Genomic DNA, 21,334 nt, shown 5'->3' with positions numbered 1-21,334 from the left:
TATATATATATATATATATGGAGTCATGGGACATGGAGTATATAGTGTGGGAGTGGAGTCAAGGGAATTGTAATAGATATGTATGATATTGGGGGGCAGTGGGGTGGCAGATTGGGGGAGGGCGGTTGTCACTTCGAGGGGTAAAAAGTATAACTATTGCACTCTGTTGTACAGCTGAAACTAATTCTAAAAAATGTGTATTTCACAATAAAAATAATAAATAAGGAAAAGGCCAATAAATATAGAAAAACACTAGTGGTTATGAAAATGCTAGACAGTATTTTTCACCCATCAGATTGCCAAAAATGACAACGACAAACGACACAAGTGATGGCAAGGATGAAGGGAAACAAGCACTGCATGCATACTCTGCTGTTGGGAGTATTAAATGTTATAATCTTATTGGAAAATAACCTGTTGTTACTTAATAAAATAAAAAAATACATATACTCCTTAACCCGACAATCCCACCACTCCTTGATGGCTGAACCACAGAAACAAAACAATGATTACATAAAGATACTCATATATGTACACGTATATTAACTGCAGCATTGTTTGTAGTGCCAAAAAATTTTAAATAACTTGAGTGTCCATAATAAAGGGGGGAACAACTGAATAAATTATGGTACAGCCATTCTATGGAATATAATGTAGTTATCTAAAAGGATGAGAAAGATCTACAGGTACTAATGCTCATGGTATAATGTTAAATGGAAAAAAGAAAATAAGCAGGCTGCAAATATTGTGCAGTATGATGTCATTTGCTTTAAAAAAAAAAAAAGCAACCCTTTGTATATGAATGAATGTCCTTAAATTTTGAAAGATGAACAAAGCCTTCTTTGGTAAGTGAGAGCTGGTTAAGGATGGATATTATTGGCTTTTCCTGTGTATACTTTCGGTTGTCTGACATTATGCAAAATGTAAGTTTTGCTTCTATAACAATATCAACATTTGTGAAGGTCCCAAAGTCGCTGCAATTTATATGGACCAAAGATGATTCAGGAACACAAAGAGGGCAGAGTTAGAAAAGAACTAGAGATAAACACATAAAAATCCATTAAACTAATTTTGCAGCAACACTTCAAACAAACAAACAAACAGGCCTATTTTGCAACATAAATAAAGCTACTCTTCCATTAGGTGGGGAAGGAAGGGCTGTTTTCCTACTTAATCTAAAACTTAGTAATTATTTGTCAGCATAGCTTTGATGAAGATGCTCACCTATCAACAAAACTCCCAATCAACAGGATCCTGACTTTCCTTTTTTTCATTATTTCATCTTAAGGTAGCACATGGCTTTGGTACTGTTTTCCAAAAAAAGGGGGGGGGGCTCTTTAAATGAATCAGGACAATATTTTGAAAGATTTCTGAATCAAAAAGTATTTAGAAAGAGAATATTAATGGAGCCTAAAACTGAGAAGTGTTTTCAATCACTTCAAAAACTCATTCATCCAACCCTCAATTACTCATCCTTAACAGGGGGCGCCCTGCTATGCATTACTCAAAACCAAGCATGCCTGAAAACATCTTAAACATAACTGAATGAAAATCTGTCCAATCACAGGCCAGCAGCTTGCAAACTCCACCCTTGAGTACAGGAAGAACACTTTTGATTGGAAGACGGTTGTGTTTACTACCGTGTGTGGTACAAATTGGAAAGGCCCACATGTCTAGGGTCCAAAGGAAATCTCTAATGAAAAAGGAAAACAAACGGCCAGTTCTAATTCTATATTACTCATTGTCATTAACAGAACCTCATCATAGCAACAGCAATTCTTGAGCAGTTTTGCAAGCTGGTGAAAAATTTTAAAGGCTCTATAAGTTTTGTGTGGTGGCTGTTTTCTCACCTATGTCCCTAGCTATATGTACAAGACAAGTGTAGTGTATTCTCAAAACCCAAATGCGCCTTGGCTATATGCATACAGTTCCATGCAAGACCTCAACACACTTGTAATGTACAGTTTGCTTTCATTTAGAAGAATCACTGCAACTTGTACTTGGTTTGAGAAACCAATTCCATGGGCCCAGTAGTAAAATTAATTCAGCATTTAGCATAGGTGTCCAGCATGTCAGTGAGCTTCAAAAACCTCTGCCCTTAGGAAACCCAGCAAACAGCAAAGTGAATGGGTAGCCATTTCAGGTGCAGAGCTCATTAGCAATTCATCCAATGGAGAAAACAACTCGAAAATTCAGAATGAAAAACTAGGGCAGACTAGGCCTTTGGTTAAGTTTGCATATAATGGTGGATCTTAAGTATGTTTTGCATTCAAATAGGTAGAGTAAATTACTGGACTCAAGCCACCTCCCCCTACTCCATCCCACCCTAGAAAGCAATCTTCTAAAGAAAGAACAGGGGAATTTAAATGCAAATCTCCTTAATCATCATCATCACCACACCCTTATATTCCTGGTATCTTTTTACAAATACGCCCCACTGAAGTCTCATCAATGTCCAAGCAGCCTTTTCTTATGGAGCATGGGGAAAGATCAAAGCAAGTGAACTCAGCCAGCCGCTGTTCACTAGGTAGAAAAACTAACAGCAACCTACACTACTGCTATTAAATCTCGCAAAATGCCTTCCTGTTTATAGCGAATAAAATAACTGCAGAAGCAAGTTCATCAAGAAAATTTGCTTTCTGCCTGATGTATTACATTCCAAAAGAGTCCCCCTGTTTTTTCATAGCCTTATCTCAACAGAAAAGCTAGGGTCGCAATCAGAATGAGGAACTAAAGAGGCTTGCCAAAGCTCAGTCGATATTTTGCAGTCACATTAACAAAAATAACGCATCCTGGTCCCCAATGCTAGTTAAGTTTTAATACTGAACAACTTTAATCACAAAATACACCAAGGCAAGTATCCAAAAGCGGCCAAGACCCAACAAAGTTTCAAAACAAAACCTCTCCCAAGGTTAGGGGAGTAGCCGAGCCGAGAGCAAAAAAGCACCACCCAGCAGCCCCATTCGTCTACTAAGACCGATCTCAAACTTATCAAAAACAGTCACAACTGCAGCTCCTGTCACCCAGAGGCGCAAAGGGAGAGGGAGTCCGACAGAGTCCCGAGAGCTGGTCTTTCTGGAGACCGCCAGGCCGAGCCCGGCTCAGACAAGGAGGAAGTAACTGCCAGATAAAAAAGCCCCAAGCAGCTCCGACTGCAGCCTCTGTGCCTCCCACAACTGCCCACATTCCCGCCCCACTCGGGGCTCCGGGAGGAAGGGAACTGGGCGCAAGTCTCCCGGGAGAGCCTGGGGACTACAGGTCCGCGTCTTCCAGAGGACAGCGGCAGCACCCGCCAAACTCTGAGGGGCCCTGGAGCCCAGGGTTCGGGAGCGTTTGGGGGGGGAAGCTGAAAAAGGGTCGCTCAGGAGGCGGGGCCTGCCGGGTGGAGGCAGCAGCTTCTGGCGCCCTGGCCGCCCCCCGGGGGAAACCGGGGCGCACACCCCGACGCGGAAGCCATGCCGGTCAGAGCTCGGGGTGCCGAGGAGCCGGTGGGGGGCGCTGAGGAGATCTGGGGGCGCGGAATTGGGTCACCCTCACCCCACCGCCCCCTCACAAAGGCCCCCGGGGAGGCCGCCCGCAGGCCCCGCAGCCCCGGCCTCGAGTGCCCGCCTCGGCCGCCACTCACCGCTAGGTCCTGGGGCACCGCCCCGCTCATGGCCCGCACCGTGCCGGCCCGCCAGGCCCGAGTGCGCAGCGCAGGCCCCGGATCTCCGCCCGCCGCCGCCGCCGCCGCCGCCGCCGCCGGGACCGAGGCCGAAGCTGAGGCCGCGGTGTCCGCGAACAGAAGCAGCAGCCGCTTGCCCACCGGGGAGGCCGCTGCGTCCGCCATCGCCAGGGCCGGCTGGCCTGACCCGCGCTCCCGCCCGCCGCCTCCCACCACCTTCTCCGCCGAGCGCCCGATCCGCCCGCAAGGCCTCCCTCCGCACCACCCGCGGCCGCGGCTCCCCCCCCCCCCCCCCAACAGCCACCACCAACCACCGGCGCCGCGCAGCGCCCCCGGTGGCCGGGAGCGGAGCCGCAGCCCTGGCCCCGCACAGCGCCCCCCGCGCTCTGGAGCGGGGCGGCAGCTTCGGGCCCCTCGCAGCGCTCCGCCCCAATCTCCCCGGGGCCTGCAGTGCCCCCTGCGTTAGGGAGGGGAATTGCAGTTTCGGCTGGGGTGGAGAACTGGGCGGGTACTTCAGTTCCCCAGGGCACCATCATGGTCCCAACCTTCCTTCAGGGGGTCCCGTATCTGCAAAGGCTTTAGCTTACGCTCCTGGAACACTAAATACTTTTACTGGGGTGGGGGGATGAGCGGCAACGTGCCTAGACAGCGGATGTTTAGAGCTAAGAAGTTGGCGCTCCCATGCCCTATTGGTTTCCTATCCTGAAAATATGCACTACCCTTTCATTCTTTTAAGAAACTTTCTTCCCATTGGTCCAAGGGACACAATATCTTTCTTCTAACTAGCCCATAACATGGTACCATCCCATTCTATACTACCAGTACTTCATAGGTTCCTTTCCAATTGACCAATGTGTTACATCCATTAGATGTGATAATGCCAGTCTTTCCGTTGGCTGAAGGCCAACATGCTTCCAACATCTTGGTATTTTGACTTAAACCCATAGCGCTTCTTCCCCTTTCCAAGTCTACCAATGTTATTAAGTCCAGGTGTTTCTCAACTCAACTTTTAGAAGAGTTAGAAAGAGACCAACTGTAAAATAGATTCTTCTCTGATTCAACAGCACCCTATCTCACCATGGACATAGTGGGGCTGGGGACAAAGAAACCCCCCCACTTCTGTCTGAATTCATTTAATACAGGTGTGGGAGACTGAAAGCTCCTATTAGAAAAGGGACTGTAGAGATGGAGAGATACTGAATTTCTGGCCTAGATTGTTTTCATACCTGGCAATGGGAAACCTCAATAATTAATGTTGGTAATGTCAAAGACTAGCACAGTTTCCATGGTCTTATGGATGCAGAGATTGAGTATACAAACTATTGTAGAAAGATAAAAGGTCTAGTAATAATCCATGATTGTTACCCTAAAAGTGGCTATTTCTTTCAATGATCTGCCCTACAAACAGGAAGGAGCAGTAGCTGGTTCTTTCTCCCAAGAGTTATGTGCCTACCCAGTCATCTGTCCATAACTTTGTCTGTATTACCCTTGACCTACTTTTCTTGCAGCAAAGGCTGGGGCAGAGGTGGGGGGTGGGTACCAACTATTGACTTCAATAAACTACAAAACATATAGGGAAGTCATTCTAGAACCAACCCTGTGGAGCACCAAGTAAACATTTCCTTGGGTTTTTCTCTCCCTATTCCTTGGAATTTCCATTTCCCATAGCCAACCTGACGCCAAACTCAATGTTTTCCTGGGTTAAGCGACACCTCTTAAAGCACATGGTCCGTAAGTTGTAGTTGGGAGGAGAGGAATCAGGGTGAATTCTTATAGGACCTAGCTGCCTTGCAGCCTATCGAAATTCACCACTGGGATTTTCTCCCATATGAAGTTCTAATTACTGCCCCAGTATCCAAAGCTGGCTTTTCCCAGTACCAGAGACAGAAATGTGTCTAAACTCAGGGATTGGAAGGCAAAGATAAGAAATTCATTTAACAAATATGGCAGGCATTTTTTCATGCACCAGTAACTTTTCAAAGTGTTGGGAACACAACACTGAATAAACAAAACCCTTGCCCTCAGGGAGTTTACATTCTTTCCTACATTAGCAGGACTTCAGGAATGTTAAATGAAATCACACTAGGCCTCACAAAAAATAAACAGCAGAAAAACCCAACAACAACAAAAAACTGAACAGAAAGAAGGGGTGGAAGTTATTTTAGATGTTTAAACTTCACCTCTGCTCAAACAGCAGGTGAAATGAAACGCAGTTTCAAAGGAAAAAAACCTGTAATGCTGAGCTTCTTTAACCGCATGCCATTGCCCCACCTCCTCTAAGCCCCTCCCCTTTGTTTCCAGGACAGGTGACAACTCCCACTCTTTTTAGAGTGTATTTTCTTCCCCTCAAAGGTTCCTGCACCAGGTAGTCAAGCCAATCCTGTCCTCTTGCACACTTCATTGGTATTCAATGATGAGTGCCACCAATTTGAAGCAGGAAACTGGGACGGAGGCTAAGCAACTTGACTCTTCTTGCCGGCTGGCAAGTCAGCACCAAACCGGTAAAGAAAGGCTATGCCTTAGGGACAGAGGCTCCTGCCTGGATCTCTAAGCAACTACACTTCACCCACACACATTGGAAGAATGCTAACGTAGGGAGAAGAAAGGGTGAACTAGAAAGGTCTAAAGAGAGTGAGCCGCACAGCTTCTTTCAGCAAATGCACATTCCAAATGGAAGCATTAGGGAAAATACCACCTTCTAGGGCAAAAGAGAAGCTCGCTGGTAGGATAATTTTACAAAGGCAGTATTTTTAGGATGGAGAGATTGCCTAGGTCTTTGGAATCTAACTTCTGATGACTAATCTCCATCTCCCCGGGACATAACATGTGAAAACTTTTAAATAAGAAAGATTCCTGGTCAAGTCTCCCATCCTGCCTTCTCCCCGCTTCCCAAAGCCTACAGACCAATCTCGACAAGTCCCTGCCTGCACCAACAAGCATTCTGAGGGAGCTAGAATGTATTAATACTTGACTTCAACCTGCTGGAAGTGAGAGTGATAGTAGGGAAGAGGAGACGGGTATAAGGAAACAGAGACCAAACCAGACTGCCAGAAATAGCCAAGGTTTTAACAGAAGCCTGGGTGAAAGGCTATGACTGCTGTGGCTGCAAAGAGCCTCGGGACTAGAGACTGCCCTGGAAGGGCAAAGGCCCAGCCATGCCTTAGGGGAAGGGGCTGGGAGAGTTAAGTGGCCTTCTCTCTGTTTCCTCACCTTTCTTTGTGGAGAAGGGAAAAAGACACTGTAAGTACACAAGGTTGCTTGGGAAAATGGATTATTCTAATAAAACTTTATTTTTTCAAACACAGCCACAGAGGCAGGACCTCATGTTTAACACACACACAGACTTATGGATTTTTAATATAAAACAAAGTTTACGAAAAAATTTTTTCCACTTTTTGTATTTGTAATCCCATTAGCACAGGGACTTTGGCAGCAGGTGGGAGTGAAGGGCAGCTGGAGCTGCCACTGGGCAGTCACCGGGCACAGGAGGAGAGCACCAGCCTGGGAGTGGCTTCACTCACACACGCAGGAATACTCACCTACTGGTCAGCCACACCACACACACAACACAGATGCAGATGTCTACCCAGCGTCAACCACAGCCCTGTAGAGGTGTGCTCCACTCTGGGTAAGCCCAATATGTGAAAATCCAAAAAGTCAAACAGCTAAAGTAGAGAGGGAGGTTGCTTGCTTTACAAAAGAAGCAATCACACGCTGCTTTTAATGGTCAGCAGTCCAAATGCATTGAAAAATAGCATTTGGTTTACACAGAACTGTTGGAACAGATCTATTGTGTAAAGCAAAATGAACCACTTCTTGAAAAGGCTTGTCCCAGGGTCATGGGTGCTTAGATTGAGAAGCAAGATGATAGTTCCAGCTAGTTTTAACTTTCCAGATCTTAGAAAGTAATGGAATTCAAATATGGTTATCTGTAGACCTTCTCACCTAAGGATGGTGCCCTAGGTCTTTGGGGAAGCCAGGGTGGAGGCAGAACTACTGCCCTCATTTCTTCAGCATAGGACCTGCAGAGAGCCCACTGGCACTGCCAGTGGCCTATTGGTAGCTGGCATAGCCAATCTTGGTAGCTGGCATAGCCAATCTGCAGCAGATAACCCAGGGATGAGAATGCCCCAGGAGGAAAATAAGCTGGCACCAGGGAATTTATGGCCTAAAGAGGGAGAAGAGCCAGGGGCGGGAGAAAACCAAGGATGGGCAACTCCTGGGCTCACAGTTTCCCTGGATTCTCCAGAGAGCCTCTCTAAGGCCCCTAGAGACCTGGTAGCTCACTGGTAGCACATGGTAACTAGCAGAAAGGGAGGAGCCCTGGGAGGGTAGAACCTCTGAGGGCCAGAGGCTTGAGAAGAAATGACCACCTCCTCTGGACTGCAGGTGAGGCTGGAGCCTCGTTGCTGCTTCTATCCGAAAGTGGGAGACCCAGAAAATGACAGGTTCAATTCCATGAGGAAGAAACAAAACTTTAGTCTCCTTCTCTAACATGAGAAATTGGGTCCCAAGACACCCTAGAAATTGAAGAGAAAATGCCCTTCTTCCAATAAACAGGAAGGGCAGGTCCAATTCGTTCATGCAGGCTCTAACCAAAGCGGGCAAAGCCTTACAAGCTATCGTGGCGGCAGCTGCAGTATGCATCTCCACTGGTGCCAGCCCTACCCAGGCTCCCGCAGTCCTTACACCTACCACTGTGGCCACTGGGACCTGCTGCCCTGACTCAGGTTGTGGGTGAGAAACAAAAAAGGAAATTCAATCCAACACCAACAACAAACTCCCAGCTGCTTCTCACAGCCTTAGCTTTACACATCCTCAGCCAATCCCTCAGTGAGCCCCAACCTCGCGGAGGTCTCTCAGGGCTAATTAGAGGCAAATAAACATTTCCTGGCAGGAGTGGAAGACAAGCAAACTAGTAAATGCTGACATCCCCTTCCTCTTTTCTCAAGCAGCTCAGAAAAGAGGCTAGGCCTGGATCTTATAACAACAGGTTTCCCTCCAGTCAGCTTCCAAAGGGCAGGGCTGGGGGGTAAGCTCACCCACGCCTGTTGGGGCCTAAATGCCACTTCTCCTGCTGCAGGTTGACCTCAGTAGATGCTGGGGGGCAATAAAGGGCCTTCCTTCCTTGTTCTTGACCCTCGAAGGTCAGAAGGTTAAGGGGAGAAAGGTCCCGTCACTAAAGAGAGAGATGGAGCCCTTCAACCCTGCCTCAGTTACCCACATGTGCTTGCATCTACTTAGAGAGTGAGAGAGGCAGGCTGTACACAATTTAGGCAATCTGATGAGAAAAAAAGGCCAGCTCAGAATCAATGTGGAGAGCCCTCTCCAGTCCCAATACTAAATCTATCTAGAGGAGGGGGTGGGCCTGAGGTCACAGCACTTAAAAGACCCTGTACCCCCAAACAGAATCCTTGGCAGAGCCAATGGCGCCTATGTATTCTAAGCCTGGTTCCAGAGCTACTTAGAAAAAAAGAAAAACTTGGTGCCCTCCTTCTAACTCCTTGAACAAGCCCACTTGTCCCGTGAAAACCCAAGATCCTGGGGGTATTATGGTGCTCTGCTGTTAAGGAGCAACTGCCTTCCTTCTCTAAGGCTTCACAGACACATCTTTCAAGTGTACTCCCATGCACACACACACTCTCACACAATTTCTTCGAGGAGGCTGAATGCACCCCCCACCCTGGCCAAATTCTAAGACACAAGTGCCCTTTGAAGCAAAGGGGCTAGTGAAATTCCCCGAGCTGGGGTCAGCAGACCCCTTCCTTCCCTGCCCATTGCTTTCTCGGTGGCAGGGATACTCACACTCAGGGCCGCCATGGGAAGGGTCTGCTCTGGGGATGTCCCTCCCGCCACCAGCTCCGTTTATCTTGTCCCGGCCAGTCTCTCGGCATGGTCGAGCTTCCTGGAGCGAGAAGATTTCCGGCTGCCCTGAGTCGGAGCCCTCCACTCACCCCCATTCCCAGGCTGGGCCCCCGGGCTTGGGGCCTCGACACTTGTTAGTAGCCATAAGAGAGTCAGTTTGTGTGGCCCCAGGAAGTAGCCTCTCAGTTTTAGTTCTCCTCAATCAGATTCAAGTCCAGGTCCCCAAAGTCCTGCTGGCACAGTGTCCGCTTGCTCAGCGCCTGCCGCCCCCACCGCACGGCCCCCTCCTCCTCCTCTTCGCTTTCACTCAGCACCTGGGAGGAACCCCCAACGGGGCTGCAGGAAGCAGAGAGGGGCGGGGGGCTACAGGCCATGAACCACGGCGGAGAGATGCTGCTGCCTTCCCGGGCTGTTTCTTGGAGACAGACACCTCCTGAGTACGGTTTCTGTCAAACAAACAACAAAGTTAACAACGCAAAGGAAGATACTAAACGTCCTAGAGCACCCTGGCCCAAGCTGTATTTCAAAGCATCCCTCTTACATGCCCTCAAAGGCAGGAGTCCTCAGCTTTAGGGTGAGGTTTGTGAACTCCCTGAGAAAATTTGGAAAATTTAGTATACACGTACATTTCTTTGAGGAAATGGCCCAGAGTTTCTATCAGATTCAAGACTAGAAGTTCATTTATAACCTTCACATGGGCAAAAGTATCATCTGCTTGTTTAACTACCATACTTCCAGGGCCTAGTCAGAGCCTGGTACATAGTAGGTATTCAATAAATATTTGCTGGGGGTGACCAGTTAGCTCAGTTGGTTAGAGCGTGGTGGTGATAACACGAAGGTTGCTGGTTCCATCCCCGCATGGGCCACTGTGAGCTGCGCCCTTCCTAGAAAGAGTCAACTATGCCATTGTAGCATGAAAGCAATGCGTAACCAATGACCATGGCTGTACCCCAACAAAATTTTTAAAAATACATAAATGTTTGCTGACTGGTTGGACAAGTGACTCTCAATAAGTGCGTAAGTTCTCAAAGAGGTTTGTGACCCAGTGTCTAGAAGGAAGAATATGAAAAAGTGGGCAAGTGCATACAACTGCCCTCACGCTGGCAAGACAAAAAACATTTGCTGAACAGATGAATGTTGCAGCAGCCCGTTTTCAGCTCTCACAGACCCGCTTAAAGCAGTGAAGGACAAGTGGCAAAGTAAGACTGGTGCACAAGGAGGAGGCGGGGCACTGATGATGGCACTTTTGTGGCTTATGCATTCTCAGAGAGGAGGGAAATTGCCTCCAGCAGGACAACGTGGGATCCCTGTTGGTAGGTTTAACATTGGTTTCACCCCAGTTTCTGTGGAACCCTCCTGACTGAGGAGTTGCATAGAACATGGGACGTTCAGTGCTAAAACCGGGACAGTTCTGGGAAAACTGGGATGGTGGATCACTCTAGCAAAAGCTCAGCCAGAAAAGGACTCCAAGGGAGGCCCTGCCAGGAGGGCATGGAACTAGGCCAGCTTCAAAGCAAAAGACAGAACAGGGTCCCCGCAGTCCCATCCAAGATTCCCTAGTTCTGCTGGTCGTACCTGATTCATCTTGTCAAAGTCCAAGGAAGGCCGCAGCCGCCGGGGGTCCTCCTCGTGGCGCCGCTTGACTCCAGCTTTGCGGGCATCCAGATCGCAAGGCTGTGAGCGGCTTCGGGGAAGGTTGCGGAGGCCTCGAGGTCGCCAGGGCAGTTCTGGGGAGGATGCGGGGGAGCTCCGTGCAGAGGGCAAGAAGCGGCTTGCCTGCGGGCCCAGGCTGGGTGACAGGGAAAAGCGGCGCTGGGGTGGGCAAGGTGACAGGGACTCAGCATCACTCTCCCAGGAGCCACTTTGTGGGGAGGCAGCACAGGGTCGAGAGGATTCTTGGGCCAGGGCCAGGCTGAAGAAAGGGGGGCTGTAGGGTCTGTGGGCTGGGGCACATTGAGAAGAGGCACTGGGAGCTTGGAGGAACCTGAGGCTGGAGACCCGCTTCGGGGGGCTCTGGTGAGGCACCTGCGGCCCACCCCCTCCACCGCTGCCCCGGTGCTTGATGGGAGTCCACAGCTTGGAGGGGGCAGGCCGCCACACCGGCTGCCAGCGAGACAGGTCCACGGGCACTGAGAGTGAGCGGCAGTGCCTCTTGGATGGAGGGGCGGGGGGCACAGGAAGTTTCTCTGGGTCTGGGGGCTCAGGGCTTAGGACTTGGGAGAGGGGCTGCTCCGGTGGGGAACTTCCCCGGCTGGGTGGTCTGAGGTGCAGGCTCAAGCCTGAGGGATGGTAGCTGAGGTTGAGGCTGTCCTGGAACTCAGCACAGGAACAGCCAGGCAGGCCCCTCCAGGAAGCACCTTCTGGAAAGCATTTATAATAAAAATAATATTAATGATTTTTAAGGGCTTACTATGTACTCCACAATGTAGTGAACACTTCATGTGAGGTTTCCCAAAAACCTCACAAGGTAGGTACTATTATCTCATTTCACAGATGAGAGAAGTTCAGTAACTTGCCCAAAGTCATGGAGCAATCAAATGACCAAAGCAGGATTCCATCTGGTCTGTCTGATGCTAGGTCCTTTAACCACTACGCTATTCTGTTTCCATTATGAAGAACCACGTGAAATTGAAAATATAATCTCATACTGCCTGCCACTCCCTCTCAAAGTTAAAGCAAGTCAAGAGAAACATGTGTGTCCTGCTCATCCCACACTCCACTCAACCTACTCCTGCTTTGCTCCCCAAACCCCTAGCCCCAGGTTGTGAGAGGCAGGCCAATACTCTCCTTCCTTAGCCTTTCCCCTGCCCATGCGTCAACAGCACCAAGACAGGAGTTAGGGCCGCCAGGGAGTAAGAGGTAATCATGCAGGTAAGAGATCCGTTTCATTCCTAGGAAGGGCAAATAGGGTGCAGAAGGCCTTTTGACGGTGGAGCATGCTTGGGAAACCCTAAGACTTTATGTCATTCATGTTCCTGTGTCTGGCTACCCGTGTACGTTGATTCCATTCCATTCCCCTAGGCCTGCTCTGAAATTCAAACAGATTAGGAGACCGAGGGGTGGAAGGGGAAATGGACTAAAAGGAATGGCCCTCACTGCATTCTGACAAAACTCTGACTTTTGGGCGCCAGCTCATCAAGGGACAAAGGGCCTACTCCAGGCTCCTCTGGCTACTGGCTGGAATTCTACAGGGGCTAGGTATCTGGAGCATGTGGCAAGTATATGAAGTCAGACTTGATGATGGAGAACACCCACACTTGACTTTTTTTTTTTTTTTTAAGCTGAACCATCCTGCCACCTGTTGGCAGCTCAGCGGCTGCTCAGCTCGGGCCGGGGCTCGAACAGCTGTTGCTCAGAGCTCAAACTCTTGAGCAAGCTCTTAACCAACTGAGCCACTCGGCTGGCCCACCACACTTGACATTTTTGATCAACAGTTCTACCCCTTACTAATCTCTGTGAGGGCAGGGACCATGTGTTCTGTTCCGTACTTAGAGCAAATACCTGGCTTTCAGCAAGTATTTACTAAATCAGAGGAAAAGGCTGAATGAAGATGGTTTTGCCACACACTTCCTTTGCCAGGTATCCCAGAAAACAAGCTGCACAGCAGCCTAGCGGCATGGGTTAGAGTTCTAGTTCTGCACCAGTGATGTCTCCACCCAAATGCCCCCACGATCAGGCCCTTTGATTAATTCATAATCTAGGAATTTATTCCTGATACATTTTTACATGTGAAAAATGACATGTACAAGGTTATTTATTCACTATGGTTTTGTCATAACAAAAGATTGGAAATAACCTAATGTGCATCAATATATCAGTTACATAAACTATGGTACATCCCTACAGTGCAATAATACCCAGCTATATAAAACAAGTAAATATAATGCAACATACTAATATGTAAAATGGAGACAAGTACCTATCTTACAAGGTGACCCTGGCAAGAAAGTTGTGGAGGTAGGCTATCTAGTCCTGGACACTGGAAACCAATGAAAGAAAGATGTGGATGGAGGCATGGACATACACACATATATGCAAACACACACACACACAACACCTTACCAGGCACAAGCTGGAAAGGGTTCCCACAGTTGGAGATGTCTGCATGATCAGGCAAAGGCTGAGAGAGAGAGAGAATATCCATCATGATTCAGCTTCAGGACACAGAGTTCCAGGAAGCCCTGTTCAGCTCACCCCTGCAATTCCTGGGCTATCGGGATGTTAGGGACTCTTAAGCATTCTCTTCTTCTTGTCTTCCTGAAGTTAGTGAGTAAAAAAAATATTCCACATTTTCCAACATCTCAAACCCTTCTCCACCCAAGTTCTGGTGTCCTTGCTCTACCTGTGGAAAAATCCCTGCCCCCTTCCTTTTGGGCTGGGCTTTGAGCTTTTAGTGGGCTCTTCCAGTACAAGTACCATAACTCATATAGCACAGGACAAGGGTGAAATGGTAGCAACAAACAGCCTCAGAAAAAAGGGGGATGGGGTGGTGGAGAAGCAGGAAGACTGGTCTTTTACCAGACTGATGCTGAAGCGTGTGCATTTCAGCTCATCCAGAGTCTGCTTCTGTAGCTGCTCAGTGATCAGGGTTATCATGATTCTCCCCAGGATTTGACTTGCACACTTTGGAGCAAATGATGGATGTCTTCCCTGTCGTTCTTCCAGAACTCACTCGTGAGCCGTCTTCTGCCACTGCAGCACCATTCTAGCACCATTGGGACTTCCCTCTCCAGTCATGCCTGCTGAGTCTGCCAATTACAGAGGGACCAGCCCCAAGTGATATTAGAGATGTACCTGGTCCAGAGGTGGAAAATGCATGGCACACATACCACACCATCCCTACGCCAGGCCTCTGGCAGACATCATTAATTGATCACAGCTCTTTCCTGCTAAGCCTCAACACAGCCTTAGACACATTCTAAACTTGGCACTCCAAATATCCAGAAAAATGAACTGGAGTTGGCAAGCAAGTTGAAACCTATTTGCCGCTCCTAACCTGGTTCATGCTCTGCTGTCTACCCAGAATACCAGCACCACTTAGAAAACAGCTCAAGTGAAAGCAATGCCCAAATGGTTACTTCCATCCTGATTAGCCCAATATTTTTATTTTCCAGTCAAAAGCAAAGAGAGGTACCCTTTTCCTAAACTACAGAAATAATAGGGAACAAGAGAGGAGCAGCAAGGAATGACTTTCTGCTTCGGACCAATCAGAGTAAAGAAGATTTTAAGTTCTTCCTTAGCCTGACCAGCTGATGTATTACAGTTTTCTAACAGCTACTGTATATATGCTCTTATAAAATGAGACAATAAGGAAAAGGTACCAGGGTAATTCCAACTACACTTCAACTCTACAGTTGTTAAAAACAACAACTCTATGATTTCATTCAACTAAGTTTTTACCTTGACCTGACTCAAAGACCACGAAAACAATTCATCAAGACTCTTTCTCAGGTGAATTTTGGTAGAAGCACACTAATTCTATCAGAGAACAGGCTTCAAGCCCACACAACTGCCTGAGGAGCCTTGCTCAAGGGAGGAGGAGAGGGTAACCTAGCATCTCCATACTATTCTGCCTAGTCCCAGAAATGACCAGCAGACAGACAGCTCTCCAGAGGGTACAGGTAGCACTCGCTAGTAGAGAACTATCAAGAAATCTAAATCTTGATCCAATTTGCTGTGGCAGTTTTGGCAAATCATTTTACCTTTCTTGGTCCCAACTGACCCACATGTAAAACAGGCAGAATCATCTTAATCTGTCACAGGGACAACATATAACACGAAATATCAAAATGTAAAAAGCATACCATCTGGTCTGTACAAACCAGGAGTCCACATAGGCTGTTGTTCCTCACCCTTCCCATTTGTTGCTCTACAAAGTCTCAGAAGGCCGTAAGTGATGATATCATTAAGACGAAGAAGGCAGTTGGGTTTATCTATTTGGTTGGATGTCACCAGCACACCAAGAGAAACCCTAAAGGGCTCTTCTGTGACCTTGGGGGCAGATCACTTTCTACTGTTGCAAAAGAGAGCGACTCATCTCCACCCCAATCCTACCTCAGAGGAAGCAGTCCACAAGGAATCAAAGAAATACACGTGGATGTACTTGGAGTTTGGGGGAAGAAAGATGTGGGAGAAGTCAATCATCATTATAGTTAACTATTATTTTCATGCATAATTATTACAACCCTGAACAAAGTTCCAGCTTCCTGAGAGCTCCCTTCAGCTGCTTCCCCTATGCTCTTGTGGAAGAAGCTAAAGCTTATATCACTTCTGCTCTTGGTTTCTTAACTCTGCCCTCAAAGATCAACCAGAGAGGGAACCTAACTGCAGGCTTTTACCCCAGAGACCTCAGGCCTCAGACTGACCAGCCATGAGGAGCAGAGAGTGAAGCAAAACTCTTTCAAGCTTTTCATGAGGCATTTGGCCAAACAGCAAACTCCCAGCCCTCTCTGGGATCAAGTGAAGAGAGTGATTTCGTGTTTTTCTGCATTTTAATTGTTGGGATGTGGCCACACACACGGCGGTAATTGGAACAATGCAACTACCACCACGCAACTGATACTCTCAGCCAGAGTTTCCTAAAACAGGCCAGGCTGAGAGGGGGAACAGAACGGAAGCCATAAGGAATCAAACCAGGACACAAAAGAAGGCAAACCAGCTCCGCGAGGGGCCTCCTCTTTCTCAGGCAGGCATAGAAAAAAGTGTAAGAAGCCCTCTCTTGCCGCCTTCCTTCCCCTTCCATTTTGTATATCTGAGGGGTAGAGACAGCCCTGAACGTTCACTAAACAAGTTAAAACTTCTCAGCTTAACTGGCATGGGGCTGAACCCTTTACAGAGCAGCAGGCCGCTAGGCCCTCCCCACAACCCCACCAGGCCCAACTCTCAATCCAGGCTTTCCCTCCACCACTGGCCTCCTAAAATAAAGATTGGACCCCCACCCCATTGGATGGCAGTAACCCCTGACATTCGGGTTTCAGGGATGCTGAGGTTGTGCTGAAACCTGGAGAAGGTAGGATCAAGTCAGGCCAAGGGGGAGGAGAGTCACAAATCCCCTGGGAACCTTCCCCCAGGTCCCAGCCCCACACCTCTGGGGGAGAATGAAAAAACATGAGGGAAGCAGGGAGGTGCACGAACAGGTAAGTGGGGACTTGACTGCTCTTCCCCCATATGGCCCTGGTGGAGATGGGGTAACAAGTGGGGAGCACCCCTCCCCCCACCCTGATGAAGAAGCAAAAGGCTAGGCCCCCCTCCAATCGTAAACCTCTCCCTCGGTTGCCCTGCCTGTCCCCGCGGGGTGGGGCACGGGGCGTCCGCTGGCCACGGGGGGTGGGGGGTGGGGGGGCGCGCCAGGGTTCGCTCAAGGGGGTGTCGCTCGCCTCTTCCCTATCAGCTTCCATCATCTGGCCGCGAGAAGCGAAGTCAGGACTCGGGGGATGGAGAAGGTCTGGGACTTAGCACTCCGCCACCCCCTCCCCCACCGGGTCCCGTGCTCTCCCCGCGGAGGCGGCTAGCGAGGCCGTGCGGCGCGGGCGGCCGGGCTGGGGGAGGGGAAGGAGGGACGGACGGCCGAGGTGCCCGCCCCGAGGCCCCAGCGCCACCTGCCCTCTGCCACCTACCGCGGCTACTCGAGGTCCCAGGGCCGCGGCCGGAGCAGCTCTGAGCGCTCCGTTAGCCCCACGGTGCCCTTAAAAGGCGCCAGCGCGAACCAACAGGCCTCTGAGGAGAGTGGGGGGATCGCTCCGATTCACAGAGTTCTCTTGTACCACCCCGGGAGGCTCGAGACCCGCGTTCTTTCTCTGTCAAAGTCTTACTTAGATAGCGCTGTCAGGAACGAGCCCAGCTTCTTGATTTAGGGATGAGGGCGGTTTCCTCATTATCGAGTCACCCCCTCCGAAATATTGCAGGAGGTGGACCGGCCCAGTTGGAAGCATACCTCGAAGCCCGCGGGGGAGGCCGTGTCAGACGAAGGTAAACAATGCCCTAGCCCCCACCCTCCATTCCTACATCGGCCCAAGTGCAGCCCCTTAATCGGTTCTGGACGCGTACTACAATTAGCCAAGGTTCTTCTCACCTGCTCTCCGGTCCCGCTTTCTAGGGCCACCTCTCTGAAGGAATCCCCCTTACCCCAGCAGAGGACCCGTCCGCGACGTGAAGGATTCTGGGAAGTGTAGTCCAAGCCCCGATTAGGGCCTGTTCCGAGTCCTAGGAGCCCCTCTTTTAGTGGCCGGATCGGCTCAAACCTTATAAATCCAGGATTTATAACAGTTGCGGGGCCGTTCCCATTTAGTTCTGTAATTAGCCCTTACCCAAAATACAGTAAAGCTGAGGAGGGCCCAGGGCTGTTCACTCCTTCTCCTCCCTCTACGCACCCACCCCCTCCCAACAGGATGAGGTAATGGGATTGTGATTATGACATCATAGGCGGTTCAGTAGCTCGCGTGGGGGGTGGGGGGAGTATGGTGGTTACAGCTGGACCACTTTCCTTAAGACAGGGAGAGAGGAAAACAGGCAGATGGGGAAAAGATGTTGATGTTGCTATATTTCCTCTTCAGGAAGAGGAAACCACCTTTTATTAAATCTCCACCATTGCCACCACCTCCCATCTCAGCCAAAGTTTAAGTTCTTTCTAAAGAGACTAGATGTAGTCGTTCGTAGGTGAAGAGGTTGGGGAACAGCTAAATGGCTTCTGGTCCTTATGTAAATTTGAGTCTCAGCTATCAAAGAAGATTTAGAGAGACACGCAAAAAGATGGGAAAAGGAGAGGTTTTAAACAATGCCTTGGTGCTGTGATCGCTTTGTAGGGCAGGATTTTAGATTTCTTTTTTAATCGATTGGAAAGTAGCAGTATTGCAAATAAACCCTCACTATTACACTTAGCAACAGGGCCCCTGAAAGACATCTGTTTTCCTTAAATATTCTGTGCCCCATTCAAGTCTGGGACAGATAAATAACTGTGATCAGCTAGAAAGTAGAACCAGTGGTGGGAATCTTCTTCACAGCCAGGGAAGGGAGGAGGCAGGAGCCAGCAAGTCTGCAAACTGGAAAAGAAGAGGGAAAGTGAGATGCTTAAGAAAATGGAGATGAAGGGAAGATGTACTTCATTCACATTTCCTTGCCTGCACATTTCCCCTTGGCAAAAGAAGGAGCAGGGGTAGGGGCCATGAAGTTACCGGAGACATGGTTTCCAATAATTGCTATTGTAAAGCACTTATTATGTGCCAGGCACTTTAAATATGCATGCTCATTTTTGCTTACAATCGTCAAATGAGACAAAAATCTCCTTATTTGACAGATGAAATGACTGTAGAGTTTAAGTGACTGCCCATATGGTGGACAAAGGTAGTATTTTTTAAAAAAGCAATCTGAGGCTCTAAAGCCCTTGGTCTTCACCACTAGGTGATCCCCCTTTTTATTATTAGTAACCATACTTACTAAACTTAAACGATTGAGTATAAGAAGTTAGCACTGGCTCAGTTGCAAAACGTTGAAAGAAATTGAGATAGTTAAAAAATAACAAACCCTGCAAGTCAAGTTTCAGGCCTCATTTCAAAGGAAACTTACACATCTTTCATCAAGTATAAAATAGCCCCCAGTGCAGCCCAACTCCCCCCCATTGCTATCTATAATTAAATCTACTTATGTCACTTTTCTCAAGTTTTTTATTCATGCCATGCTATTTTTTCCTGCTGCCCCATTTTCCTTTTGTTCTTGGACTACTACCTTGAAGCCTATCTTAATTGTGACCTCATGGACCAGACCTCATCCCTGACCCTGCTTTAATGGATTTCAGCAGAGGATACTACCTGGGCTCCCTCTGGTCTCCATCCAGATTCTCTGAGGTCTCCAGGGGTTGGAGCCAGTCATCCAGGAGGTTATTCAAAGGGGATGAATCCATTGGCTCTAAGAGACTCTCCATTCCCTGCCTGGGAAGGCAGCAGAGTCAGAGAAACATACACCTCATTCAGACTCTCCTTTTACAGCCAGTGAAAGCTAAATTTCTGCAAAGTCGGAAAGAGGTAGGACTCAGTCCACCACTCAAGAAAGGAGCCAAGAATAGTGCACACACCCCTTAGACCCCCTGCCCTGCAAAGGCTGGCTGGGGGGATCCCAGGAATGTAGGGCTCTTCTCCACTGCCTGATCTGGGCATCCCAGGAGCGGCGGCTGTACCTCCTGTTTTTGTTTGGTGTTTGAGGGTGAAGTCCTGGCTGTCGCTGTGTCCTGGCAATGACAAATGTGTCAGAATGAGGTCAAGGTGAAGGGGCACGGCTCACTGCTTATCACAGTGAAACAGGAGACTCGTTAAGGAGTCTCTGAGAATAAGGTATGATCAATTCCCTTGATCCAACAGAAAAAAATAAACCTTCAAATCAGATTAAACATCACCGTCTTAACTCCCTAATATTCTTTCTCCTGGAAATGGTAAATTAGATATTTCAATTCCCTCAGAAGTCAAGATAGATATAAAGGACAGTATTTAACATCCTGTTCAAATACATTCTACCTTTTCATACATTTAGTTTGTATGTATGCATGTAAATTTACATGTAATTGGGCAAGTATGTTGCAATTGGCCAATCAGCTGGAGGCATGAGGTAAAATGGTTGAAAAGAAAAAATATTCATTAGCAAACGTGGATAGTTTTTTTTTTAAAGATAGACTTTAAAAAAAAGTCTTCGTGCCAAGTATGACTTGTTCCATTTGAAAAAAATCTTAGAAACTTAATTTGGAGGCTACATTGCAGGAGAATTCATTTTAGTAATGCTGCAACTTTGTGAGAGCACTCAGACTCTAGTATCTTTCCATCACCTGACATTGAACCAAAGCCACTTGATTGACACTCTTATTGTGACTATGCACAACGGCACTCACTTGGGGACCTGCTGCAGAAAGCACTGGTAGCCAGGCGTACACTTGCCATAATCTATCTGCTTTTGCCGCCGCTGTAGGACAATTTCATCTGTCTCTACCTCCCACCTGCAGAGAAGTATATAGTGGCTCCATGAAGTGTGATTATAGTTATCAAAGCAGAAACCAACTCATCCCACCCTCCCTTAATCCCCAGCCTAATTTTCACTCACCTGGCATGGTAGGGCTCTGTGCTGACTCCCACACTCACCATCTCTATCCTAGACGACAAAGACTCTTCACACACCTCCTTCCTGGGGAGGCAGATTCTACAGATGAATCTGTGTTAGGACAAAATCCAGCTGACTACACTGCACCTCTCAGCCACTACCACCAACCACCAAGACCCTGATACCAGATAAAGGTTGTATTTCTGGGGCCGGCCAAGTGGGGTGTTGGTTAGGAGTTGGCTTGGAAAGCCAGCTCTGAGCAAGCAGGGCCTAGGTTCGGATCCTACATATGAGGGCCGGTGATGCTGCGCCCTGTACAGCTAAGATGGTGAACAGCTTGATCTGGAGCTGGGCTGCCTAGAGTCACCGGGGACAGCATAGGCTGCAGTGGGGCTGGCCAGCATCGGGCGTCAGCTATGGTGAGCTGTCCTGAGCCGCTATGAGCGGCTGTCCAATGACTGGCGAGTGACTGCCTCACCTGGGAAGAGCGCAATGATAATACCAACATGAGCCAGTAAAGCGGTGTCCTCCACAACTAGACTGAAGAACAAAAGGACAGCAACTTGTCTGTTCCCCTCCCCCAATTCCCCAATAAAAATCTTTAAAAAAAAAGGAAGTTGTATTTCTGATTTACTGTTTCTCAAAGGTAAAGGTTACATTTCTGATTTGTTTCTCAAAGTGTGGTCTGCAAGCCATCTGCATGGGTAGCCCCCCAGGACCTTGATAATT

General features: G+C 48.4%; 2 protein-coding genes across 7 annotated transcripts in view; both read right to left on the bottom strand.

Annotated features, from left to right (window-relative positions):
• KDM3B (lysine demethylase 3B) overlaps positions 1 to 4,027 on the bottom strand; it is a 59,781-nt gene extending 55,754 nt beyond the window's left edge. The window contains exon 1 of one of the 2 annotated variants that reach the window (XM_019661864.1): positions 3,626 to 4,027. In XM_019661864.1, the coding sequence (XP_019517409.1) occupies positions 3,626 to 3,829 (204 nt within the window). In that variant the 5' untranslated portion in view covers positions 3,830 to 4,027. The remainder of the gene's footprint in view (positions 1 to 3,625) is intronic. The other variant, XM_019661870.1, reaches the window with a different exon arrangement.
• A 2,904-nt stretch (positions 4,028 to 6,931) lies between these two features.
• Positions 6,932 to 17,918, bottom strand: FAM53C (family with sequence similarity 53 member C). Of its 5 annotated transcripts, none has more exons than XM_019661824.1 (6): positions 17,146 to 17,313; positions 15,334 to 15,631; positions 14,048 to 14,277; positions 13,592 to 13,649; positions 11,105 to 11,889; positions 6,932 to 9,975 (listed from the first exon to the last, which is right to left on the bottom strand). In XM_019661824.1, exons 3-6 carry the CDS (start codon positions 14,123 to 14,125, stop codon positions 9,718 to 9,720), a joined length of 1,179 nt encoding a protein of 392 aa, XP_019517369.1. In that variant the 5' UTR covers positions 14,126 to 14,277; positions 15,334 to 15,631; positions 17,146 to 17,313; the 3' UTR covers positions 6,932 to 9,717. The 5 variants fall into 5 exon arrangements, with proteins under 5 accessions (XP_019517369.1, XP_019517380.1, XP_019517390.1 ...); XM_019661835.1 differs by having other exon boundaries at positions 15,334 to 15,398; XM_019661845.1 differs by lacking the exons at positions 15,334 to 15,631; positions 17,146 to 17,313 and adding an exon at positions 17,601 to 17,918.
• Positions 17,919 to 21,334: the final 3,416 nt, after the last annotated feature.

The sequence above is a fragment of the Hipposideros armiger genome, unplaced genomic scaffold (genome assembly GCF_001890085.2).
Source record: "Hipposideros armiger isolate ML-2016 unplaced genomic scaffold, ASM189008v1 scaffold_11, whole genome shotgun sequence".
In the NCBI taxonomy this organism is placed as follows: domain Eukaryota; kingdom Metazoa; phylum Chordata; class Mammalia; order Chiroptera; family Hipposideridae; genus Hipposideros; species Hipposideros armiger.
This window is presented reverse-complemented; position numbering and strand designations above follow the sequence as displayed.